Here is a 21,423-nt window from a genome sequence, read left to right as displayed (position 1 = left end):
CTACCGGTACACCAAAACCTGACCACAACTGTCATCAGGGAACTTTCACACCAGACAGACTGATTTAACTCCAAGTCTTAGGGGTAGGTTATTGAAATTGTATATGTGCCTTCTTCCCCTCATGTGTGCACAATGGCCAAAAAGCTTGCACTGATGAAGAACCACGGGATGGTTTCTCCAGGTCCCTCTTTTGCAGCAACCTCTTTCTGAAATAGAAGTAATCTAAAATATTTGGACCAAGACATATCTGGAAGTACCTCATGGTTAGCCAACCTATTAGTGTTTTTATAGGAAAAGGACTGTTTGCTTCTTGGGCTATGAATAGTAAAATATTGAATTTATTTCCTTTTCATCAACTTCAAATGCACTGGAACAAGAAAAAATCCTGTCTTGTTTAACTTCTGGAAGATAGAAAATACTGCTAGTTTAAAAAAAAAAAAAGCATTTAGGGATAGATTTAGTTTTATCTTTTTAACATGCAGGTAGATTTGAATACTTCATGTGCACATCCTCATGCATGGTTAACCCTTGTTAAGTCTTTTATGTGAATGGAGAAGTCAGAATTTGTCACTGCTGAGATTCAGACCAGGGAAAGTCTTTCACAGGGACTGCTCAGCTGTTACGAGTTTTCTTGCTGCAGTAGCAGACTCAAAAGTAATTTCAGCATTCTTCTCCACATTTCATGCTGTCACTGAGCAGCTCAGCCAGGTCACCTGCTCCAACAGAGATCGGATGCCTAGTGCTGGACAGGTCATTCACAGAGCCAGAAGTCCACAGAGCTCCAGGATGTTGGGTAATATCTACCTCTCCGACAATATTAGGAAAAAGATTGATTTAAAACATGGGGGTTTAATTCAAGGAACTCCTCAGCCCAGCTCTGTTGGTGAACAGCATGGTTATGTGTACTCTGCAGGATGCTTGAGTGTTTCCAGGCTCCTGATCCAGCTGCACATTTTGCTGGCACCCTAACCCCGGTTGGGGTGACAGTATGCTTTCATTTTCCAATCCTTTAGTTTCTGTAAAAGGGAAATTCCTTGGTACCCAAGAGAAACCTCCCCATGCTGGATAACTGGGGGGTCTGGTTACCAGGCACGCCACAGTGCACATGTAATGTACAGGTTAGAGCTAGCCTGTAGGACTGCAGTGGCTACGCGTCAAAGTCACAGATGATTGCTTGACCTGTTTTTCTTAGAGTCACCGGGTATTAAAATGTCCTTGAACATGGGCGAGTCATTTGGCAACCTCTGAAACACTTCAAATATCTTTTAAGTGCAATGATCTAGGCTATAATGTTGACATTAGCTATTGGATAGTGCATAGACTCCTAGAAAGCAAAGCCAAAGGGACTCTTAAGGTCACCTGCACTGAAGGTATCCCACTTACCAGCCAAGAGGACAAATCCACCCCACAGCATGAATTCAGCTATATATTCCAGCTCACAGGAGACTGAAATGACTCTTGGGACTACAAGTAAAGGTCAGCTGTTACTTTCTGTATTTACTTCTCATGGATATAACAGCAGCTATAGCTAGATGTATGTGTCTCAGGAGCCCTGTTTCAAATTCCTCTCCAGATCCTTAGAGATTGGAGAGCATTAGCACTCAAGACAGTGTTAATAATTATTTACGAAATTTTGTGTGGGGGACTTCCTAGGGCAAGTCAGGAGGGGGAAGAGGAAATAAGAAGCCCTTAGCCCTATCTTCATTGTCACTGCCTAGTGACGGGTCCCTGAAAAACGTGACAGCAAAGTGCCCGTGCCATGGCACAGCAAAGCTTCATTCTTCTGCTCCATCTTCCATAAATGCCACAGCTGCATCCAGTCCTGCATATACAGGTGTAACACTGAGGATGGAGAGGAGAGTAGCTGGTGTCCACACAAATAGCGTGCTTCACCATCACTGCATATGTGCAATCTTTGCTGGTGACCACCAAGTCTGTGCATCCACTGCCTGAAGACAGTGACCCATTACAAATCTCTGCAGCTATTCATGGATTTTCCACTTGCCTCTCAGGGGCTTCCTAAGGAGATTATAAGATGGATGATATGGACTGCCAAGTGCAAAGGCAGGACAAAATGCCCATCACATAGGCACCACAAAAACGCTTTTGTTCCCCAGAGGACATTGGTCTAATGTGCTCGTTCTGCAGGTTCAACAGACTGGACACTCCAATTTCCTCCTGCTACCACGTGTTTTAGTGGACAAATATAAATAGTCCCAGGGATATTATAATAAGCTGGTGAGTCACCGGCATCTCTGGAATGCAAACCCTGTGCTGCAAAGCGCAGGATGCTGGAGACATGCTGACAGTTAAACCCCGCCACTGCAGTCTAAAATTGTAGGGTACTAGTTTTACAACCAGTGCCTCTGTTGTAAAATGCCCAAACATCCTTTATAGAGCTACAGAAAAACACAGAGGTCAGAAATACGCTGGCATTTTGCTCATTTGCACATGGAGGTTTCTGAGATGGGGAAGAGAGCTAGAGGCTGATGTCAATCCATGGTACAACCCATAATGCAATTTCTGCTGTTCTTCGTGCATGCAGTCTGTGTGACTCCTTAGGAGTTAGAGTCAGGGCTTTTATGTTCCCTCCTTGCCCTGTTAACACCATCCAATGTAGGATGTATAATGTGATGTAGTGGTTGGAAGCATCCTTCCCCTGGGTTAAATTCTCTTGGCACTTACGGAAATCATTGCAGATCTTCCTTTACTTCTGTGGCAGACTGTCTCTGAAAATAGCAGGCAGTATCTGTTGAGGAATGTTATCTCCTCTGGTGGATAATGTTGAGGACTAGAGCTCACCCCTTTTTAAATTCTAGGGATCATCCAGATTTTGCAACCAAATCCCATTTGCTGCAGGTCTTGTTTAAGATACAAATAATTCAAATGTGAAATTTTAAAACTTCAAGAAGTCTAATTAATTTTCAATATCTTTCATGTGTCGTTTCAATGCAATATAATGGTTCATAAAAATACACAAGGGGCACACATTTAGGGTGCAAGATATTATCATTGTGTTTTCTGCCTGGTCATGATTAATAGTAGGCCATGATCCTTTGTTAAATGCTGATGGAACCAAAATGACAATTCAGCAGTATATGAAATATAAAGTATTACAACTGGGATTTTATTTTGAGTACTTCAGGGCAGATGAGTTAAACCCTCTTTTGTCTTCATGTCTCTACTCGATAAAAAAAAAAACATGGCACCCACAAGGATGCTTAAAGAACTTTTTTTTACAGTATCATTAAACATTGCTTTAAAATATCAGACTTTCTGGAGGAGAAACAGTGTTTATCCTTGTATTCTAACCAGATTTCTTGCTTTCTGTCAAAATTCTCTGTCATTTCTAATGCCTGCAGCAACACTTATATTCTGAATTTACATATTATGAACTGTTAAGCAGATGCCACTTCACTGCCGAAATTTATATCAGTAGCAGAGTAAAGCTGCCTATATATTCTTACCTCATGCAATCCTGTTTCACTGTGGCAAGCCTTACTGAATGCTACAGCTAGTGACTTTTTATTTAAATGCTGTGATACCAGAGGGTCATCCTCTGCTATGAAAGGACTCATGACTGTCCATCATTGTTTATTTGTCTCCATTATTACTACGCTTGTTCCAGTACTTCATATCTGACAGTTTGAAACCTTCTTTTAATGTCTTGAATGTAGCTTTTAAAAAATTTATATATTTTTCTTATTGTACTCTTTGTCCTTCAACCTGAGTGATTCCCCTGTCTCCCTCCCGCTATTCCCCTGATCTATTTGCAGAAAGCAATAGCATCTCCCCATTCCACTCGCACACTGCAAGATTAACCAAACCCAGTGTTTCAATCTCCTGTTTGAAAATAGTCGCTCTGGCTGCTGAACATACCAATAGCTCCTCGAGGCTGAATACATCTTTCCTGAGCTAAAGAGGTCTGAGTACACTTTTCCAGATAAGCAGTAATCAAAGTTCTGTCCACTCCCATGAATTCTTCCCTATCTCTACAAGACCTGCTTTACCCCGTCCAATAATGACCTCTGCCTTTCTCCGCAGCTGTACAGCACTGTGACTTACAAACCTTGCCTGACTAAGACACCATCAGTTTCCAGAGTAAGAGCTTATAGCAGAAAGTCCAGTTATTGATCCATACATACCATAACAGGCCTTTTAAACTAACAGTCCCAAGTCAGTTGGAAAAATTCCCAGGTTTTTGAGGCCAAACAGTTCCTCCTTCAGGAATATTCTGATCCCAGTCTTTATAGTGGAAGCTCACAGAGAAGATTAGACCTAAAACTGTACCCTGAGGAGGTCCACCACTGTTTGCCCTCTGGCCTGTTATGCCCTTTCCTAGAAACTTCATCATTATCTCCCTGCTAGCCAGTTTCTGGCTCACTTTACAACACTGATTAATCTGTACCCTCTTCCACTTTAGTAGTGACTTTTAATACAGTACTGCAACAAACACTAGCTGAAGTCCAGATAGACAAGATTTACTTCATTCTGCTTGTCTAAAGAAAAAAAAAATCACATCTCTTTTAAAAGGAAAATGCCAGTTTAGTCTGTTGTGTCTCCTCCAGCTCATAATGTGTTTTTTTATGCAGTTATTAATTTGATTATGCATGGAGCCATCCTTCCTACCCTCACCCCAACTCTCAGCCTCTGAGTTAACAAAATTCCAAGCATCTTCCACCTCTCTGTCACAGCACTGATTCTCTTCGTCTCCCAAGGTTTGTCCTTTTATAGCTCTTTTTTTGATTTAGCTTCTTTTTTTACTTCTACTAATCCAGAGTGACTCAATTCGTATTCATTTAAATGCAGACACAGACTTTAAGGCAGCAGGTTATGCTATAACTTGTATGCAGGTAGGGTATACAAGAAAGGGCTGGCATTGGTGATGCTCTGCATGAAGCTATTGCCTATGTGGTCTCCTGGTGCATTTCACTCAATAAAAACATAAGAAAAAAGATTGCCAGAAAGATTTCTGTCCCTCTTACCTTCAATTCTGATGTCTTGAACTTGTCTGAGAGAGTGTTTAATCTGAGAAGCCTTTTAATACAGTTTTCCCTGTCCCCAAACTGCGATTTACTGCAACTTCCACTCTATGGCGCTGCACTTTGCATCCATCTAGAAACAAGCTTGTGCAAGAAGTAGCTATGAAGTTCTCTGTTAGGAGCCTGCTGGGCAAGGATCAATTCTGGTTGTCATTAAGCTTCCAAGTGGAGCACAAGACACAGGTGTCAACTTCAAATCCTTGCACATATGAGGACCTGAGTAGCAGAGGAACAGCCTTCCCCTCAGTGCTGGCACCGGTGAATCCACAGAAAACCCAGAGCTGAACAGGTCTCACAAGTGTGAGGGAGCAGGAGGCAGGCTGCTCCTCAAAACTGAAGTGCAGTCCTCTTTGGGGCAGAATACAAAAGCCTTTCAGTAACAACTACCAGCACAACACATTGTTTTGGAAGAGGAAACACAGCGCACAAAGCCAACAGAAATTTTCCAGTTACTTTAGCTGGAAGAAGGAGAGGATTTTCTGTTGGAATTGGACCCAAAGGCCCAGAGTCTTCAGAAAATGCTACAGACTATGTAAGGAGTACGTAAGGTCTGGAAAAGCATTTTGGTCCTATACTAGTCCACCTCCAGCAGCTAAATGACCTTTAGCAGACCTAGAATATCCATTCAACGTTTTCCAGAGAAGAGGCATGAATTTTCCTAATCACCAGGAACAGGAAGAGAAAGAAATGATTGTTGTCTCACCATACAGGGGCAATCAGGAGCCTTCTACAAATCCTCTTGTAATGGTGGAGACGGGCCAGAGAAGTCACTTTAATTAAATACTGTAATGATCCTGTTATTAAGTCACTGCATGGCATGGTGAACATTTACACTTTACAGGGAACAGAGATTCCCCAGGACAAATAAATTACAACCCTATGCTATCAGTCTAACCAGGGGAACAGACATGTTGCAATAACTGAAATTCTGTTTAGATATATCAGAGGAAAAAAAAATAAATCAGTGTGATAGTGACCAAACTGGAATTGTTGCCCAATTACCTGTGGAAAGTCCTTCTTTGGAACTACTCAGAACTTCACTGTACGAGGCTCTGAACGATCTATTCTAACTTCAAAGTGGACCTAACTTGGAAGTAGGCCCTGCTTTGGGTAGGAGGTTGGACCAGATGATTTCCATAGGACCCTTCCAACCTGAACTACTCTACAGACCTAAGACAGAAATATCATCTTTTAAGTTAAAATAATGAACAATGATTTGCTTCCTAGGAGGCAAGTGGGATTTGAAGATAAAGGAAAAATAAATCAAAAACTTCTCAGAAGATCATAAGCATATATATACACATATATAAATACATATGCATATATATATCTACACTTCACTCAAAACTTTTGCACCATACATGAAGTGGGATTCTTGTCCTTTACACTGCTCAGCAGAAGATACAGTTTTGAAGTCAGATGAAAGCATAGTGTCTATTAATTATCACTTGAATTGAAATGCAGATAAGCATGAACTAGACACAGGCAGACATTTGCAACTCCGTTCTTCTGGAAAGGATCACATAGAAGATGATCATCTGAGAGGGGATGCAATCCTCCTACTCATTTTGAGCAGCAGCTTCCTCTGCAAATAGGTTCATTCAGAATCAGTATTTGCTGAATAGCTCTGCTGTTTGCACAGCCCAGTGACAGGACTGTCAGAACAAGTTAATGCAAGATGCAGTAACTGACAGCAGTTGAAAACGAGTGTTTGGAGATTATGAGTTTGGGTCTAATGACCAGAAAAGATGTTACCACCCAGCATTATCACAGGCTTAGATGTAATCAGACTGCAGTCAAAATAAGCTGCCTACAGACAGCACAGTTGGAACTGATATTTTGTGCAGGCAGTAAATATCCCCCAATGAAAAAAATCTGAGCGAGTAGCAGAGCTGTCAGACCTTGACCATTTCTACTTATAACCAACTTGCAGAAGGGCCTCCAGCCTCCCACTGCAGTGACTTATGTTCTTGGGTCAGTCACAGATATTCCCAGTACATCCTTGATGAGCAGCTTTTCTCTGCCAACAGCTCAAACCGTCTTAGGGGGGTAGAAAAGACACACAGCCCACGCATGTATCTGGCAGATTAAGTTTTTCAGTTGGCTGGAAAGTTATACCAGAACTCTCAGCAAAGCAGAGGTATCACCAGACTGATTATCTTCTTGATCTTTCACAAAAGATGGTTCTTCTTGGGACTTATTATCTTCTATTTTCCTTTTTTTTTTCTTATATACACATATATAAGCATTTCTTCAGTGGTAATTACCATTGTGCTTGGATGTCTCACAACAACCACAGACCAAATAAATGGACATTAAAACTCACCAAAAGTGGAGTGGTAAAAAAAAAGTCATCTCCAAGACTTAACGAATTCCTCTATCTACTACACTAAGCTCCATCAGCTTTTTAATTTGCTGTCAGATCAAAAGAAAGCTCATGATTAATTTGCTGTCAACTGTCAACAGACAACTCTTTTCCAGCCCTGCAGTTTTAATGTAATTCTCCACCACTGACTATGTGTTGGATTAAGAAAATGCCAACTAGGAAAGGTGTAATGAATCAGAATATCACACTAGAAACATAGAGTTATACTATTTCAGTTCCCAGATGTACAGCAGAAAATTGTTTCTCTTTACCCGGAATCTCATCAGTCCCCCCACTGGTGTGCTTGAATCCATCTCCTTCCACGTGAACATTTGGACACAGGACATCTGAAAAGCAAAGAACAAGTACAAAATTTTCAGAGGTAAACACATAATTTTGGAAGATATAGAACTAACAAAGGCTGATCTCCTGGGTTTTGTCCAAGACTTGCATATGATCCCACAGCAATAATTCTGTTCCCTGTCTCTACCCACCCTAAATACCCTTCGTCTGTCCTATCCCCTAACCACTTTCTGGGCAATACACTGTGCCTGTTTTCGAGCCACTTTTTGATAACTGGCCAGCCAAGAAGCTAAATAGAATAGATGGCCAGAGCCTTTCCCTCAGCTAGGACATCACTCTGGGTTCTTCTCTTTCACTAGTCTGTAAATCTGAATGAAAGTCACTGAAACTTAGAGAAATTTGAAAACATGATTCCACTCCCAGGTTTGTTGGAAGGAAATTTCTGAAGGCCCAGCTGACACTGGGGTTCTGTCCAGACTTTTTGGAAAAGACAGTTCCTACTCAGAAACACGTCAAACCTAAAGTGCTAAGACAAGAAAGGGAATCCAGAGCACAGAACAATGAAGTGACTTTAGTCACACCAAGGTCCCATCACAGGCCAGTGTCAGAGACAAAAATTGAAGTCCACTCTCCTGCATCTTACTGCATTACTTGTGATTCCCCTGTTAACACTCATCCAGGACCATGACTGTTTATGTATCTGCTCCTTGAGTTTGTTCAGTCAGAAAACAGTGTTAAATATGACTAAAGCTTTGAATAATATTCACCCCTACACACAGGTTTCAAAAAAAAGTCGTGAAAATACCCAGCCTTTTTCAGCCATTTCTCATGCTCCCAATTAGTGTCAACAAAATCACAGGTAAATGCTTTTCTGCAGAGAACTCTCTACCTATCCACCTCTTTCCTGCCTTATCTTTGAAGTAACATTTATTTATGCTTTGTTTTCCCAGATCAATAGGTAATTGCACACTTGTAAACAACAGGGACAAGTAGCTCAAGGAATCTGTTTAATAAGAATATAGAACTGAACCCCTGACTTTTCTCTGCTTGCACAGCCCCATATTTATGTCCTTTCTCTGATTTAAAAAACAGCCAGGTGAGGACAGCCAACTCCCATTCCTTGACTTGCCCAGTTGCACTCATAATAATATATACATCCCCTGCAGTTGCAGTACTCATTGTGATGCATACAGTATTTAGCATCCTCTCCACCTGGTGTTTAGCGCATTATTCCTTCAGTATCATTAACTGTTGTGCTTGTAAAGGAGCAACAAGGGTCAATTGCTCCCTAAAGGATGGGAAACCAGGAGCTGAAGGTGACCCAAGCCCAGGCAATGCCCTCACTCACAGGGGTCTCTGAAGACTTTCTACAGCAGGCCTATTTTGAATTGTGCGTGAAACTACATCCAAAATCATGAGATAAAAATTACTCTTCTGAGGACATTGCCAGCAGGTCCTATATCTCTCCCCCTGCTTCCTGACTCTCAGTAAAAAATACAATATTCCACAATGTTTGGTTAAGCCTAGCAATGAAATCAGATATTTTTCCTGCTTTATTGTGCTAATGAATTTGCAGTCCAGATTATCAGCTGCAGATGAGGCACTCTCAGCTCAGTGGAAAGACAGGGGACTCTAAAAGCCATTGCCAGAAGCCTCAACAGCCAATGCAGCAATCAAAACCAGTCACATTCAGCCACCCCTTTGCTGCAGCAGTGGGGGAGGCCAGAGAGTGGTTGCTTGTGTAAGTTTGTAATATCTGAATCATTTCAGATTTTCTTTGGACCATCTTTAGGGCTGCTGCTTCTGCAGATGAAAGTCAGAGTAGTCACTTTTTTCTTTCACCACATCAGGAACCAATACCGATTGATGCACAGGGTTGCTTTGTATAAATTTTAGCCAGAGGTCTCTCATGCTCCCTGAAGCCCATTGGTTTGCAAGGGATGATACTTCACTCATATCTGCTTACGTCTGAACATTACACAGGTGAAACTATGTGGTAGGCTCCCCTCCATCAGAGGTCTGCAAAGCTTCCCAATAAATAGGGAACCTCTCCTCTTCTTGGAGGACTTCAAAAGTTGAAAAAACTTTTAAACCATTAAGCCTTTCAAGAGCCAAAATTAGGCCACCTCTATTCCCATTCAAAACTAAGCTGTACTGACAAACGATTTCCTTATCAGTGTCACAAGCCCTGTGCAGATGTCATACTAATGCTTTGAATTTTGGTTTTTCTAACAACAAATGCTCTTTTGGTTACAGGCACTGAGTTGGTGCAGTAAAGTGCACTTCTGAGCCCTAGTCTCGGAATTGGAAGATGTATGGCTGTGCAGTAAATTAAGGAACATAAGAAATTAACACAAGCAAAATTTCCCCAAATAAAAAGTAAATAAATGGAAGGCATGAATAAAATCACAGAAATGTCATTCACCTCTGCTGCCCAGGACTTCTGAGAGTTACACAGAAAAGAATAAGACATCTCATACGAAGCGGGGTATCTCTTCATACAACAGGGAGGTAATGTCTGAATTACGGATACATAAATGATCACTCCAATTTTTAATGACTTCACACACCCTCTGCCAGGTCCAATTAGAAAGAACCATGCCTTCCCAGCAGGGAAGTATGAGCTAGCAAAAGCTTCCTGGTTTAGCTCCTGGTTTGGAACCAGGACTATGCAATTGGCCTTGTTGTAGAACTTTCTTGCCAGAAAAAATAGAAATGCCAATGTTAATAAAATTATTGTCTTCTTCCAGCTCTTTCCTTTAAATCTCTTATTATCTGTGAAAGAACTGTGGCCTCACTTTGTCCTTCATTTTACAAATGTCCTGTGCTCCTTTTGGCTCCTCCTTTCCTGTCTGCATATAAGGCACAAGAATAAACAGTCCACAAGGGGAAGAAAATAATTGCAATGCTCACTTTCCAGTTACAGAATAATTCAGAGAGGCAAAAAAGAGGATAGTGCTTTACCATCCAAGTTAGCAGTATGTCTGCTTGTGTCCAAAGGAGCAGTGTGCCAGACTGACAGCACATCAATCGGTCCCAACCAGCAGTCAGGTCTCATTGCTACACCCAGGGGTGGATTGATAGGAAAGGCAATACAAAAGCTGTTCATCTCCTTTCGAGCCTTTTGGTGAGATCCCTGATACAGACGAACGTTTTAACATCTAAGAAGAGTGTTTATGCCCATTCTTTCTGCTACTGCCAGGTCAAAATTTGAGCAAACACTTGCAGTACTTGGAGGGTTTACAGCAATAAGCATCCACCACAAATGGCAGAGTAATAAAATCTACACTGCAGCTACATCTCTACTAATTTGTGAACATTTACTAATTTGCAAAATAAAAGATACAACTGACAGACCTGAGCTTTCAGCCACTGGTCCTTGTTACATCCTCTCTGGCCATGTCATTCAAATCTACACGAGCTTGCAGTTGCTTTTAAATTCATAGTGTTTAAAACTGCTTCCTTGTCCTTAACTTTATGTAATATTCTGTCAGTTCTTTGCTTTATCCACAAATTTTATCATCAAAGATGTTCTGTTTATGTCCATGAGGTTCATCGAAGTTTTTAATAGCACCAGAACTGCTATATATCCTTTTACAGTTGCACTAGAAACGATGACTTTCCACTGACACCTGCTACATCAGTCAGCTCTTAATCCTTCGTAGAGTGTTACTTTTTAATGCAAATGTCATTCAATAGGAAATAACAATGTCTAAGAACAAGTGTATTATATCTAGGCAGTTACTATGTCAACCAAACTGTAACTCTCTACAGAAAGAAATTAGTTTTGTTAGAGATGATCTCTTTCTCATAAAATTATAATCCTTGAATAGGAATACATAATAATTCCTGCTCTGTAATACTTTATTAACTGGCTTCAATGTCAGTTATTATTTTTTTATGAGTGAGATCAGGCAAACTGGGCTACAGCTATGTGTCTGAATAATTTTTCATTTTTTAATAGCTATATATTATCATCATTTCAAAGTCCAATAATTGGTGTTGTACTAGGAAGCTATGTGTTTTCTGAGGTATCTTTCTTCTCTTTCACTTTTGTTATGCTCTAGCAGTCCAAACTTGCCAAAGATGACTCTATGTTTTGTTAGGATGGCTGGTGAATTTCTCCTATAGTCACTTGCTTCTTACAAACAGAAGGTCCATCCAGGGCTGCCATTTGGAATCTCATTTCCTTCCTCTAGGGACAGAGTCCTCAGCAGATGACTTGCTCAGTGCAGGATAACCATTTCATTCCTGTAGCCCCCTTTTTCACTCCTTTTTCACAGATCTCCAAATGGTTCAGAACTATATGCGGGTGTCACATCAATGAGAATCATAGAATCATAGAATGCTTTGGATTGGAAGGGACCTTTAGAGGTCATCTAGCCCAACCCACCTGCAGTGAGCAGGGACATCTTCAACTAGACCAGGTTGCTCAGAGCCCTGTCCAACCTGGCCTTGAATGTTTCCAGGGATGGGGTCTCCACTACCTCTCTGGGCAACCTGTTCCAGTATTTCACCAGCCTCACGGCAAAAAATTTCTTTCTTATGTCCAGTTCATCCTCACACAAGTCTTAGTGCTGACTCAAGGACAGCAGTTTTCTACCTTGCTTACTCCTGGATTGATCTTTACAGATAACCACAGGCACATAGAACTGACAGGAGATGAGCGTGTCACATCCAGGATTCTGTTTTTCCACCTTGATCCCTGTCCTTCCTCACTCCAACCTACAAGGCCCTCTGCAACAGAAGGTTATTTGATAAGATGTCTGCTGCAGAGCTGCTTACGTATAAATGAGTAACAACAGAAAATATCAGGAAATAACATTGTAATTGTAGTGACCATTGACTCTCCAAGAGAAATGGACACTGTATATCTTTCAAAGAGGCACTCAATTGCTTCCAAGCACTGGGGACATTTGCTCATGGAAAATGTATCCTGAATGCTTTCAAAAGATGTTCACACGTCTTATAGTGACTGTGGGCCTGGTAGAGTATTATTGGTTTTGATAAAAGAAGATAGTTAGGACTGGCATGTACAAAGCTTAGCTTTCACATTGCAAGACTACTCTCCCTAGGTTTCTTCTACAGTCGAGAAAGAAATAACCTCTGATTATTTAGAAAAGTGGTGATTTAGAGAAGAAACATAGACAGAAACATGTAAATTTACCCCAAAGGGCTTTGTATTCTCCATTAAGAATGCACTTTGAAGAGATGCCTTTAGTGACAATTAGATTGCGATCTTTGCAATGCATCATTTCAGAGAGAACACACCAAGAACTGATGCAATATATTTGGCTCTGAGAAACTTACATCTTCTGAGCTATCTTAGCATTCTCTACAGCTGTCTTGGACACCAGTTTTAGGAAGGCAGCACCACTCTCTGGAGATGTCTCTTGCTGCACTGAATATTGACAGAGCTTGAGTACCTCCTCTGCAATAAATAAATATTTTACTTTAAAGCAGGTAAAGTTAGGTGGGGCAATTCCCATCATCAAAACACTTAAGAACGTGAAGGACATGAATGACTCTGTCCTGCTTCACATGACCACGAAATCCTCCTCTGAAACCTGCTCATCACTGAGCAAGCTGACTTGGTACATCTGAGCTTCTTGGTTCAAGGAAGCACAATGTAGTTTTCTGAAAGTGATCTAACTGCAGATAACACCCTTTTCCTTAAGTAAATCATACTGAGATCTGTTTGATGATAGTGAGTTTTACATAACATCCTTTAGACTATTCCCTAAGAAAAAATCCCAACGCTGTCAAACATTTTAAAATTAAAAGAGACAGTACATCTTACAGAGTATATGCACTGGAAGAGACATGTCAGCAGAGCATGTCAGCTCAGAAACTTCCACTAGCATTAATTAGCATTAATAACATATTGACGTGAAACTGAAATAACAGTGATTGCTGCAACATCGGAAAAGAACAACGTGAATGATCTGATAGTTTAAGTCTCTTTGTCTCCAAGAGATTTCAAAGGAAAGAAAATGGAAAAGGACAGAGAAAAAGGGAAAAGCAAAAGTGAAACAGAAAAGAACAGAGAGAAAGACCAGAGAGAATGGGAGAGAGAAAGAGGAAGCAAGGAAGGAAGAAAGGAAGAACAAAAGACATAAAGAAAAGAAAAAGAGGGAGAGGACAGAAGATAAGAGAGAGAGAGGAAAAGAAAAAGAGGAAAAGGAATAGAAAGGCAAAGGGAAAGGGAAACAGGCTAGTTTGACATAGAAAAATTCATTTAGGATCTATAAACACACAAATGGAGAAATTATTTTGCACTGTACTGGGATACTGAGTCTGCCAAACTCTCCCTTGAAACTGAAGCGAGACAGATTGAAGCTGTAAGGCACTTTTTCCTTTCTTATATTTCCTTTTTCCACCTCTGGACTAGCTTATATGAGAAGGACATGAGACTCTCCCTCCGCTGAGAACCAGAGATCCTGCCTGTGAGTAGCCTCCAGCCTCGGCTGAGCAGTAACTCAGCCAGACCCAAGGGGCAGGTAACGTGCTGCAGTGCTGCAGGAGCTCACACCGTGGGACCATGGTGTTCCTCCTTCACCCCACAAGTTTATGAATCTCCATTTAGAATCATAGAATCATTTTGGGTCGGAAGGGACCCCTAGAGGTCATCTAGTCCAACCCCCCCGCAGTGAGCAGGGACACCACTAACTAGATCAGGTTGCTCAGAGCCCTGTCTATTTGTACTGTAAGAAAAGCATAATTATTGGGCGAACTGCCGCCTTCAGAAGTCTAATCTGAGTAGCTGTTTCTTAAAACACCTTTTTGAAAGCAACTCCCTCACTTGGAAAGTTTGGTTAAAGTCACAGCATCGTGTCTATTAAAGCAATCGCTGGCCACAAATGGTGTGACCCTGCAACCGCTTAGGGCTTTCTATGGAGAAACCTTCCCTCTAAAATGCCAGACACAAACCCCTGTTGCCAGTCCTCCATTCTTCTGTCCTTAGGACGCTGCTGAATTGGTTTCTTCATTTTAATTTTTATTCTTTCAAGAATAAGTAAGCCCTCAGCTGCCAAGGGCTGCACCACGACTTGTGTATAACGAATGCTGAACATGTGTAGCTGTCAAGTTACAAAAGAATAAAATAGAGAGGTGAGGACAGACACACAAGAAGGTTAAGGCAAACATTATTTATCACCACTTTCCTTTTTTTTTTTTTCCCAAACTGAGAATTTTAGGATTCCAGAATCTCAGCAGTACCCAGCGCATTGCCAGAGGTTCAGCTTCTCTCTGCATGTCCATCATTATTCAATTCCCACAACAGAAAGTCTCTACTTTCTCTTAAAAAGCGTGATATTCCCTACCTAAACATTTGAATTTTCTCATCCCCTGACAGAGATCTTTAGCTCACCATAAGTTCTATCCATGGATAAGGAAATAGTCTGATAAATCACAGAATCACAGAATGTTCGGGTTGGAAGGGACCTCTGGGGGTCATCTAGTTCAACCTCCCTGCCAAAGCAGGGTCACCTACAACAGGCTGCTCAGGACTGCCTCCAGGCAGGTCTTGAATATCTCCAGAGAAGGAGAATCCATGACATCCCTGGGCAGCCAGTTCTAGTGCTCTGTCAACCTCAGAGTAAAAAAGTTCTTCCTCATGTTCAGACAGAACTTCCCCTGCTGTAATTTGTGCCTGTTGCCCCTTGTCCTGTCGTTGGGCACCACTGAAAAGTCTGGCCCCATCCTCCTGACACCCACCCTGGAGATATTTATAAGCATTTATAAGGTCCCCTCTCAGCCTTCTCTTCTTCAGGCTAAACAAGCCCAGCTGCCTCAGACTTTCCTCATAGGAGAGATGCTCCAGTCCCCTCATCATCTTTGTAGCCCTCCACTGGACTCTATCCAGTAGTTCCTCATCTTCCCAAAACTTTAGACCAGACTTCAAAACAATTGCAAGCAATAACTGTTCTTCAGCCACTGTTGAAAGATGAACTCTGAATCTTGTGTGCTTTTCATAGTTAAACAATTATAACCTTGCAAGAAAGAGAGATTTGGGGGATTTGGAGGGGGTACCTGCATAGAGCAAGGTTCATTTTTTCTGTAGTTAATATTGCACAGTTTTTTAACATTGAAACAAATTTTCCTACTGAAGCCTACACTTAAAGGGGAAGGGTCTTTTCTTCTTAAAGTTAAGAAGATTTCGTGAAAGTAGTTTCTCAGAGGAGCGTTCTCAGACCCCATTAGTTCTGCTGTTCAATTACTTAGACGGTTCGCTGTGCAGCAGTGCCTCCAGCACACTTAACTCCCTGCAGTCAGATGATGACAAAAATGACTGTTATATACAGCAGTACCTTTATTTGTTCTTTTTTTTCTTTTATGAAACATTGTACATGGACCATTATGAAGGCCCAACATTTACAGGTATTTTTTCCCCACTCTTTTAAAAATACTTCTTTCAAAAGAATACCTTCACCCTCTGTGCATATTCACTAAATATCTTTTACAAGTGTTCACTGTCAGATATACTTTCCCAGCAAATTAACCGATCCTTAAAGTGCCACCCACCATTGGAAACAAATTAATAAGAAAAAAAATGGCATATTTTTCAACTACAATGGTGGCAATGGCACTGTAATGATACTGCAATTGCTTCTATACTAATATTATAATTTGTAGCAAGACGTAGGTAAAACAGAGCATCACAGCAATTATATGATTCCACCTTGAAGTTTAACGCCTTACGCAATTCTCATTTCCTTTCTGAAATCATAACATATTTTCACACTGTGAAGTTCAAAGTCCATCAGTGCCAGAAAAATCATCCATTCATGACTGCTGCAACCTAGGTGAATCCTGCCTTTTTCCCTTCAAATAATGTCTACATTGATTCTGGATGAGGTTTCCATGCTTGCACACCAAGGCACTCTGTCTCCACAGTTATGGGCCTCATAAATGCTCACAATGAAATGGAAAGGGTGTAAGAAACCCTCCCCACAACACAGCTTATAAACTGAAAAAAACACGGCTATGGCCCACCCTGCTCCTCATAATATCTCGAAGCTGTGGCATTGTCACATTTTCCCACTAAAACATTATTCTAAAAATGCAAAAAGACCCAGCTGCATCACTCTCCAGACTCCCCCAGCTGCTGCGTAGGTCTGAAGTGACTGCAGTGGGAGTGTGGATATTTGCATTTGCAGGGATCCCTCCCCCTTTATCAGCACAACAGCCAGAAAATATGGTTCTCTGAGTAACCACACATTCAGTGCTCAGCACTGTTCAGTCGATGTTATACTCCACACAGAGGGCAAGCAAAACTATGATTAGATATTACACCCCAGAGGTATTACACCCCAGAGAACATTCATGAAACAATCATTTAAGGTCCCAGGCAAAAGGACACTCTTCTTTGGCTCCTTCTACATGATTGGAGAAGCAAGGCTCCTTCAGAGGGCCATTCAGAGCAGAAACCCAAACTAGATGCCCTGATTTACCCCTGAGAAAGCTACTCTCTTCCCATTGGTTACAGGGAGAACCTAAGGACACATGATTCCCAAGTTAGACATCCATCAAAGGCATCACAGTTACATCCATCCAATTAAAACAAGCATGGCTGGGTGCATTCCTGGGCACTGAGGCATGTTCAAGCCTACGTCTATGCTAGCAAATGGTCTTAGCCTCCAAAACAAGGTGGCTGCTGACCATGAACACTCTCTGGCACATTGTAAGCACCCATCTGGGCCCTAGAAGTGTTAGACAGGATGTTAGCTTGCCTGGGCCAAAATGTGCCAGACATCGGTGCAGATGAGTGTATTACATTGCCTGGGAATGCTTCTGGACACATTTATGGTTACTAGTTTAGATACAGCCTGTAAATATCCTCCTTTGCTACGAGCTCAGTAATAAAGATCAAAAGGACCCTCTTGGGCAGAAATGCTAAATTCATTTTATGGTCACAGGTCACCAGTTTTTAAATGGATTCAGTTAAAACAAGAAAGTGGCAAAGGGGCTGAGTGCACAGCCAAGAAATGTGGTATCCTGCTTAAGTAGGGACAGGGGAAATTCAGGGAGTTCTGGCATTGGCAAAATACTTGAAGTGCATTGAAGGTGAAAAAATAAAAAAATTGTTAAATTCTTTTCCCACATTTTGCTTCCTGTCCTGCCTCACTTACACTGGAACTGTTCACATATACACGAAAAATATTGTTTTCCCCACAATCTGTCAGGTTATGCTATGCATTTATGCCACCTTCTCGCCCTGGATCCAAGCTCCTCTTTCTTCTCTTTTTGTTACCATCCACTGGCTTTTTTATTTCTTACATCTGTCTGTCTTGTACTCTGCATCTTGATTCCAGAAAGGACAATCCTAGTACAGGTACTCAAATCCCAACAGCACACATGAAGTGACAACTACACAACCCCACCGACACAGTGAACGCTGAACAGCCCAGCAGCCCTGTCGCTGGGTTGATCCCATACTCTAAACCTTAGCCCATCTTCAGATGTCCTTTAAAATTTCCTAGAGAAGCTCTGAATCTTGGTAAGGTCTCATCTTTCCAAGAGATACCTACACTGCAGTATTCATTGATAGCCTCTCCCGCTCTAACGCACCCACACAAATGCAAGAAACTCGTTGGACGGCTGACAGCAGACGTATATTGTCAAGAGGACTGATGTAATTAGCATAATTTAAATGAGCAGCATACAGAATTAATTTGCACATGCTCGCACAGGGAATAAATGGCACTATGGGAACTATGACTATAGCATCAGGCCTCAGCACTTCCAAGCTAATTTGCTTGTGTCTGCCCCTAAACAAATATACAGACTGCATGCCAGGGGGCTTGTCGGCAAACAGCACAAGGTTTTGAGGAAAGCAATTAGCAGCTGCAGCAATTTCCACCCAGGCTGTGAGCTGATTGCTGCTCTGGGGTATGAGTCTACCCCTTTCTCACTGCTTCTCCCATCTTGGAAAAGATGTGAAGCTTCACCATGAAAAGTGTGCTTGATCTGAGTGAACTGCAGGATTTCTCCTGAGTGGCCAGTCATTGCCTGAGCAGATAAATTGCCATAAAAATGTCTTCATGCTGATTACCTATAAAGTATTCAACAGGAAGACAGTATGGAGTTGAGTTGGAGCACATCTTCCAGGAGCCATGAAGCCCTTCCTGAATGGCTGCTCTATGGGCACAGATGGACCATGTCACTCTTGACCCAGCTACTGGGCTCCTTAGGATAATTTTAGCTGTGTTCACTGCCTGTACTTCACAGGCTGGAGACAGCAGGGTGCTGTAAGGCTGAGAAAAATTCCTGCTTGCCCCTATGTCCCAGACAAAAAAAGCCCCAAATTAAAGATACTATTCAGCTGGCTGTAGGAAGACAAAGCTACACCACCTACCAAACTGAGGATCCCAAAAGTGCAGAAAGAAGAGATCAGCACATAATGCCTCTCTAAGGATGTAGATAAGGATGAATTGTCTGCGGATGGCAACAGAAACCACTCTAGGGAGACTGACTGATCTGCTGACCGTCTCATGGCTGCAGAAATGTCAAGCATCCAAAAATTCCATTGTTCTCTTCCCTTCTCACTCATGAAGTTTTATAAAATAAGGCTTCTCTTTTTCTGGATTTTGCACCATTGGATATCGATCAATTCCAATATCCATCAATGTAATGTGCAAAAGAGGCTTCTATGGTCTATAAGAAGGGCTGAGCTGAAAACTGTGCTTTATACACCTTTAGAAATTTACAAGGATCAATACTACACATGCAAGCGTTGATTGTAGGAACAGGAGGAAAAGAGTCTCCAGTAAGAGAAGCAGATCTCTCTTATCTTGTGTCTTGTGCTATTAAACAAATAATATTGAAGCAAAACCTTTCTAGGAGCAAATTTCACAACAGGGAGATGGTAGCAACAGTAGCAAAAAATGCTAAATCTCTTATAGCAATAGCTGGTTTTAGGATGGACTCAAATGTTGTAAAATGTTATTGACACAAGAGAAAAGGCATTTTGGTTTCATTTGGTTTTTAAAGTAGCAATTCTATGTTAGCCCTGTAATTGAAACAACTGAGATGATTAAAAATAAACCCAGTGCAAATCTCTGGTAGGTTGGCTCTCACTGAATAGGAACATTACAATATTTCTACTATAAAACCCCATCAACCTTACTTGCACTCAGCTTTCATGAAAGCACATTCCCCAAACGAGCCCAATGGAGCGGTACAGCTACAGATCTGCCGAAGCCATCCGTTCCCACTGCTGGTTGGAGGTACAAGCCAGTCTGTCCATTGTCCTCCCTTGTGCCACAACACAGAGACAAGAGTGTAGAGTCTCCTAATCCAAGCACTATCAAAATGGTGTGATGACAAGTTAGGGTTTATAAATTATTTTAAAAAAGAAAATCCTAAGAAGGCTGAAAATGTTATTTTATTTGTTAAATTGGTATGAAAACAATGGTTTCACCAGAATACTCATAAGAAATCCAGGTATGGCATTCTGTTACTTCAGAGTAGTTGAAGAAATGGATTAACTAGAAGCAACTTTGTTCAAAGCTGGTGGCTTTACAGCTGATCAATAAATACACACTAGTTGTACTCATAACTTTCTAAAGAGAAATATAACTCAAGGACATGTTTAAGAGGGACTCTGGCTGGCATTACTCTTCTGGTGTAATTATACAACTGCAAATTGAACAGTATCGTCTTCCATGTGGGTATTTTTGGTGACTACTGTAGCAGTAGCTTTGGGACTCGAACCAACAGCAATATAATTATATCACTAGAGCAAAGCAAGAAAGTTTCCATGTAAATACAAGGCTTAATTCTGGTTACAAGTTTGGTTTTGTTTTGTAAAAAATTGTAACATCACCTTTGCAAAACAGAGGTTTTTTAAGATAAACAAGTGACTTCAGCTTCCTCTTAGAAGAAGCCAGGATAAATTAACATCCTGACAGAGGGCCTGGATGAGCTTCACAACTCAGCAGCTTGCCTGGTTGCAGTCCACATCATTCCACTACCTGAATTTGACCTTTCATAGGCAAAATGCTGAACTGGCCACACAGAAGCTGAAGGTAGAGGCGGGCACTTGGAAGGCCCCTTCACCAACTAGAGAAACCAATCTGACTGTTCTTTGGTGGTAAAGGTCTTCAGAAGAGATCCTTTGAGAGCAAACCATCCCCCTGATAATTGTCATGGGGATAAACCTTGGGGACACCACTGAAAACAGTGTAGGGATGAAGTGACTGATCATGTGAGAACAAGGGAGGATCATGTGAGAACAAGGGAGGATCATGTGAGAAAAGCTCTGGTTTGCCAAGCCTTGTGCCATGATACAGGACTGTCCCACCATGCAATACACTTGTGCTGTCTTATTCAGGTATTTGCAATCAAATTGCGCTATTCTTCTGCTAGGTTGCCAGCAATACAACCCAAGCGTCCACACAGACATGCCAGGATGAGTTAATGCTGTGAAAGTTCCAGCTACATAGCCACGAAAGGTACACCACAGCGTGAGAGAATGGGTGCCTACAGACGACCTGCAAACTTGTTGCAACTGTACCCATCCCCACGGTTCCTCTCTAGGAAGATGAGCACGCTGACTGTCTGAAGGGGCACATGCTTTGCACCGACTTTTAAAAATACATTAAACAATTGACATTTTGACCTGGAAACAGAACTTCTTCACTTTGCAAAAAAGATCAAAATGATATTTTAATAACTTTAAAACTTTTTTTCCAGTCCGTCTCCATCACCAAA

At 41.5% G+C, this 21,423-nt stretch overlaps 1 protein-coding gene across 1 annotated transcript in view; it reads right to left on the bottom strand.

Annotated features, from left to right (window-relative positions):
- The window catches only part of COL22A1 (collagen type XXII alpha 1 chain), a gene marked incomplete at its 5' end in the record, with an annotated part of 219,589 nt that overhangs the window by 174,251 nt on the left and 23,915 nt on the right, over positions 1–21,423 (bottom strand). The window contains one exon of the mRNA XM_075417222.1: positions 7,680–7,754. Coding sequence (XP_075273337.1) covers positions 7,680–7,754 — 75 coding nt within the window. The remainder of the gene's footprint in view (positions 1–7,679; positions 7,755–21,423) is intronic.

The sequence above is a fragment of the Opisthocomus hoazin genome, chromosome 3 (genome assembly GCF_030867145.1).
Source record: "Opisthocomus hoazin isolate bOpiHoa1 chromosome 3, bOpiHoa1.hap1, whole genome shotgun sequence".
NCBI lineage: Eukaryota > Metazoa > Chordata > Aves > Opisthocomiformes > Opisthocomidae > Opisthocomus > Opisthocomus hoazin.
This window is presented reverse-complemented; position numbering and strand designations above follow the sequence as displayed.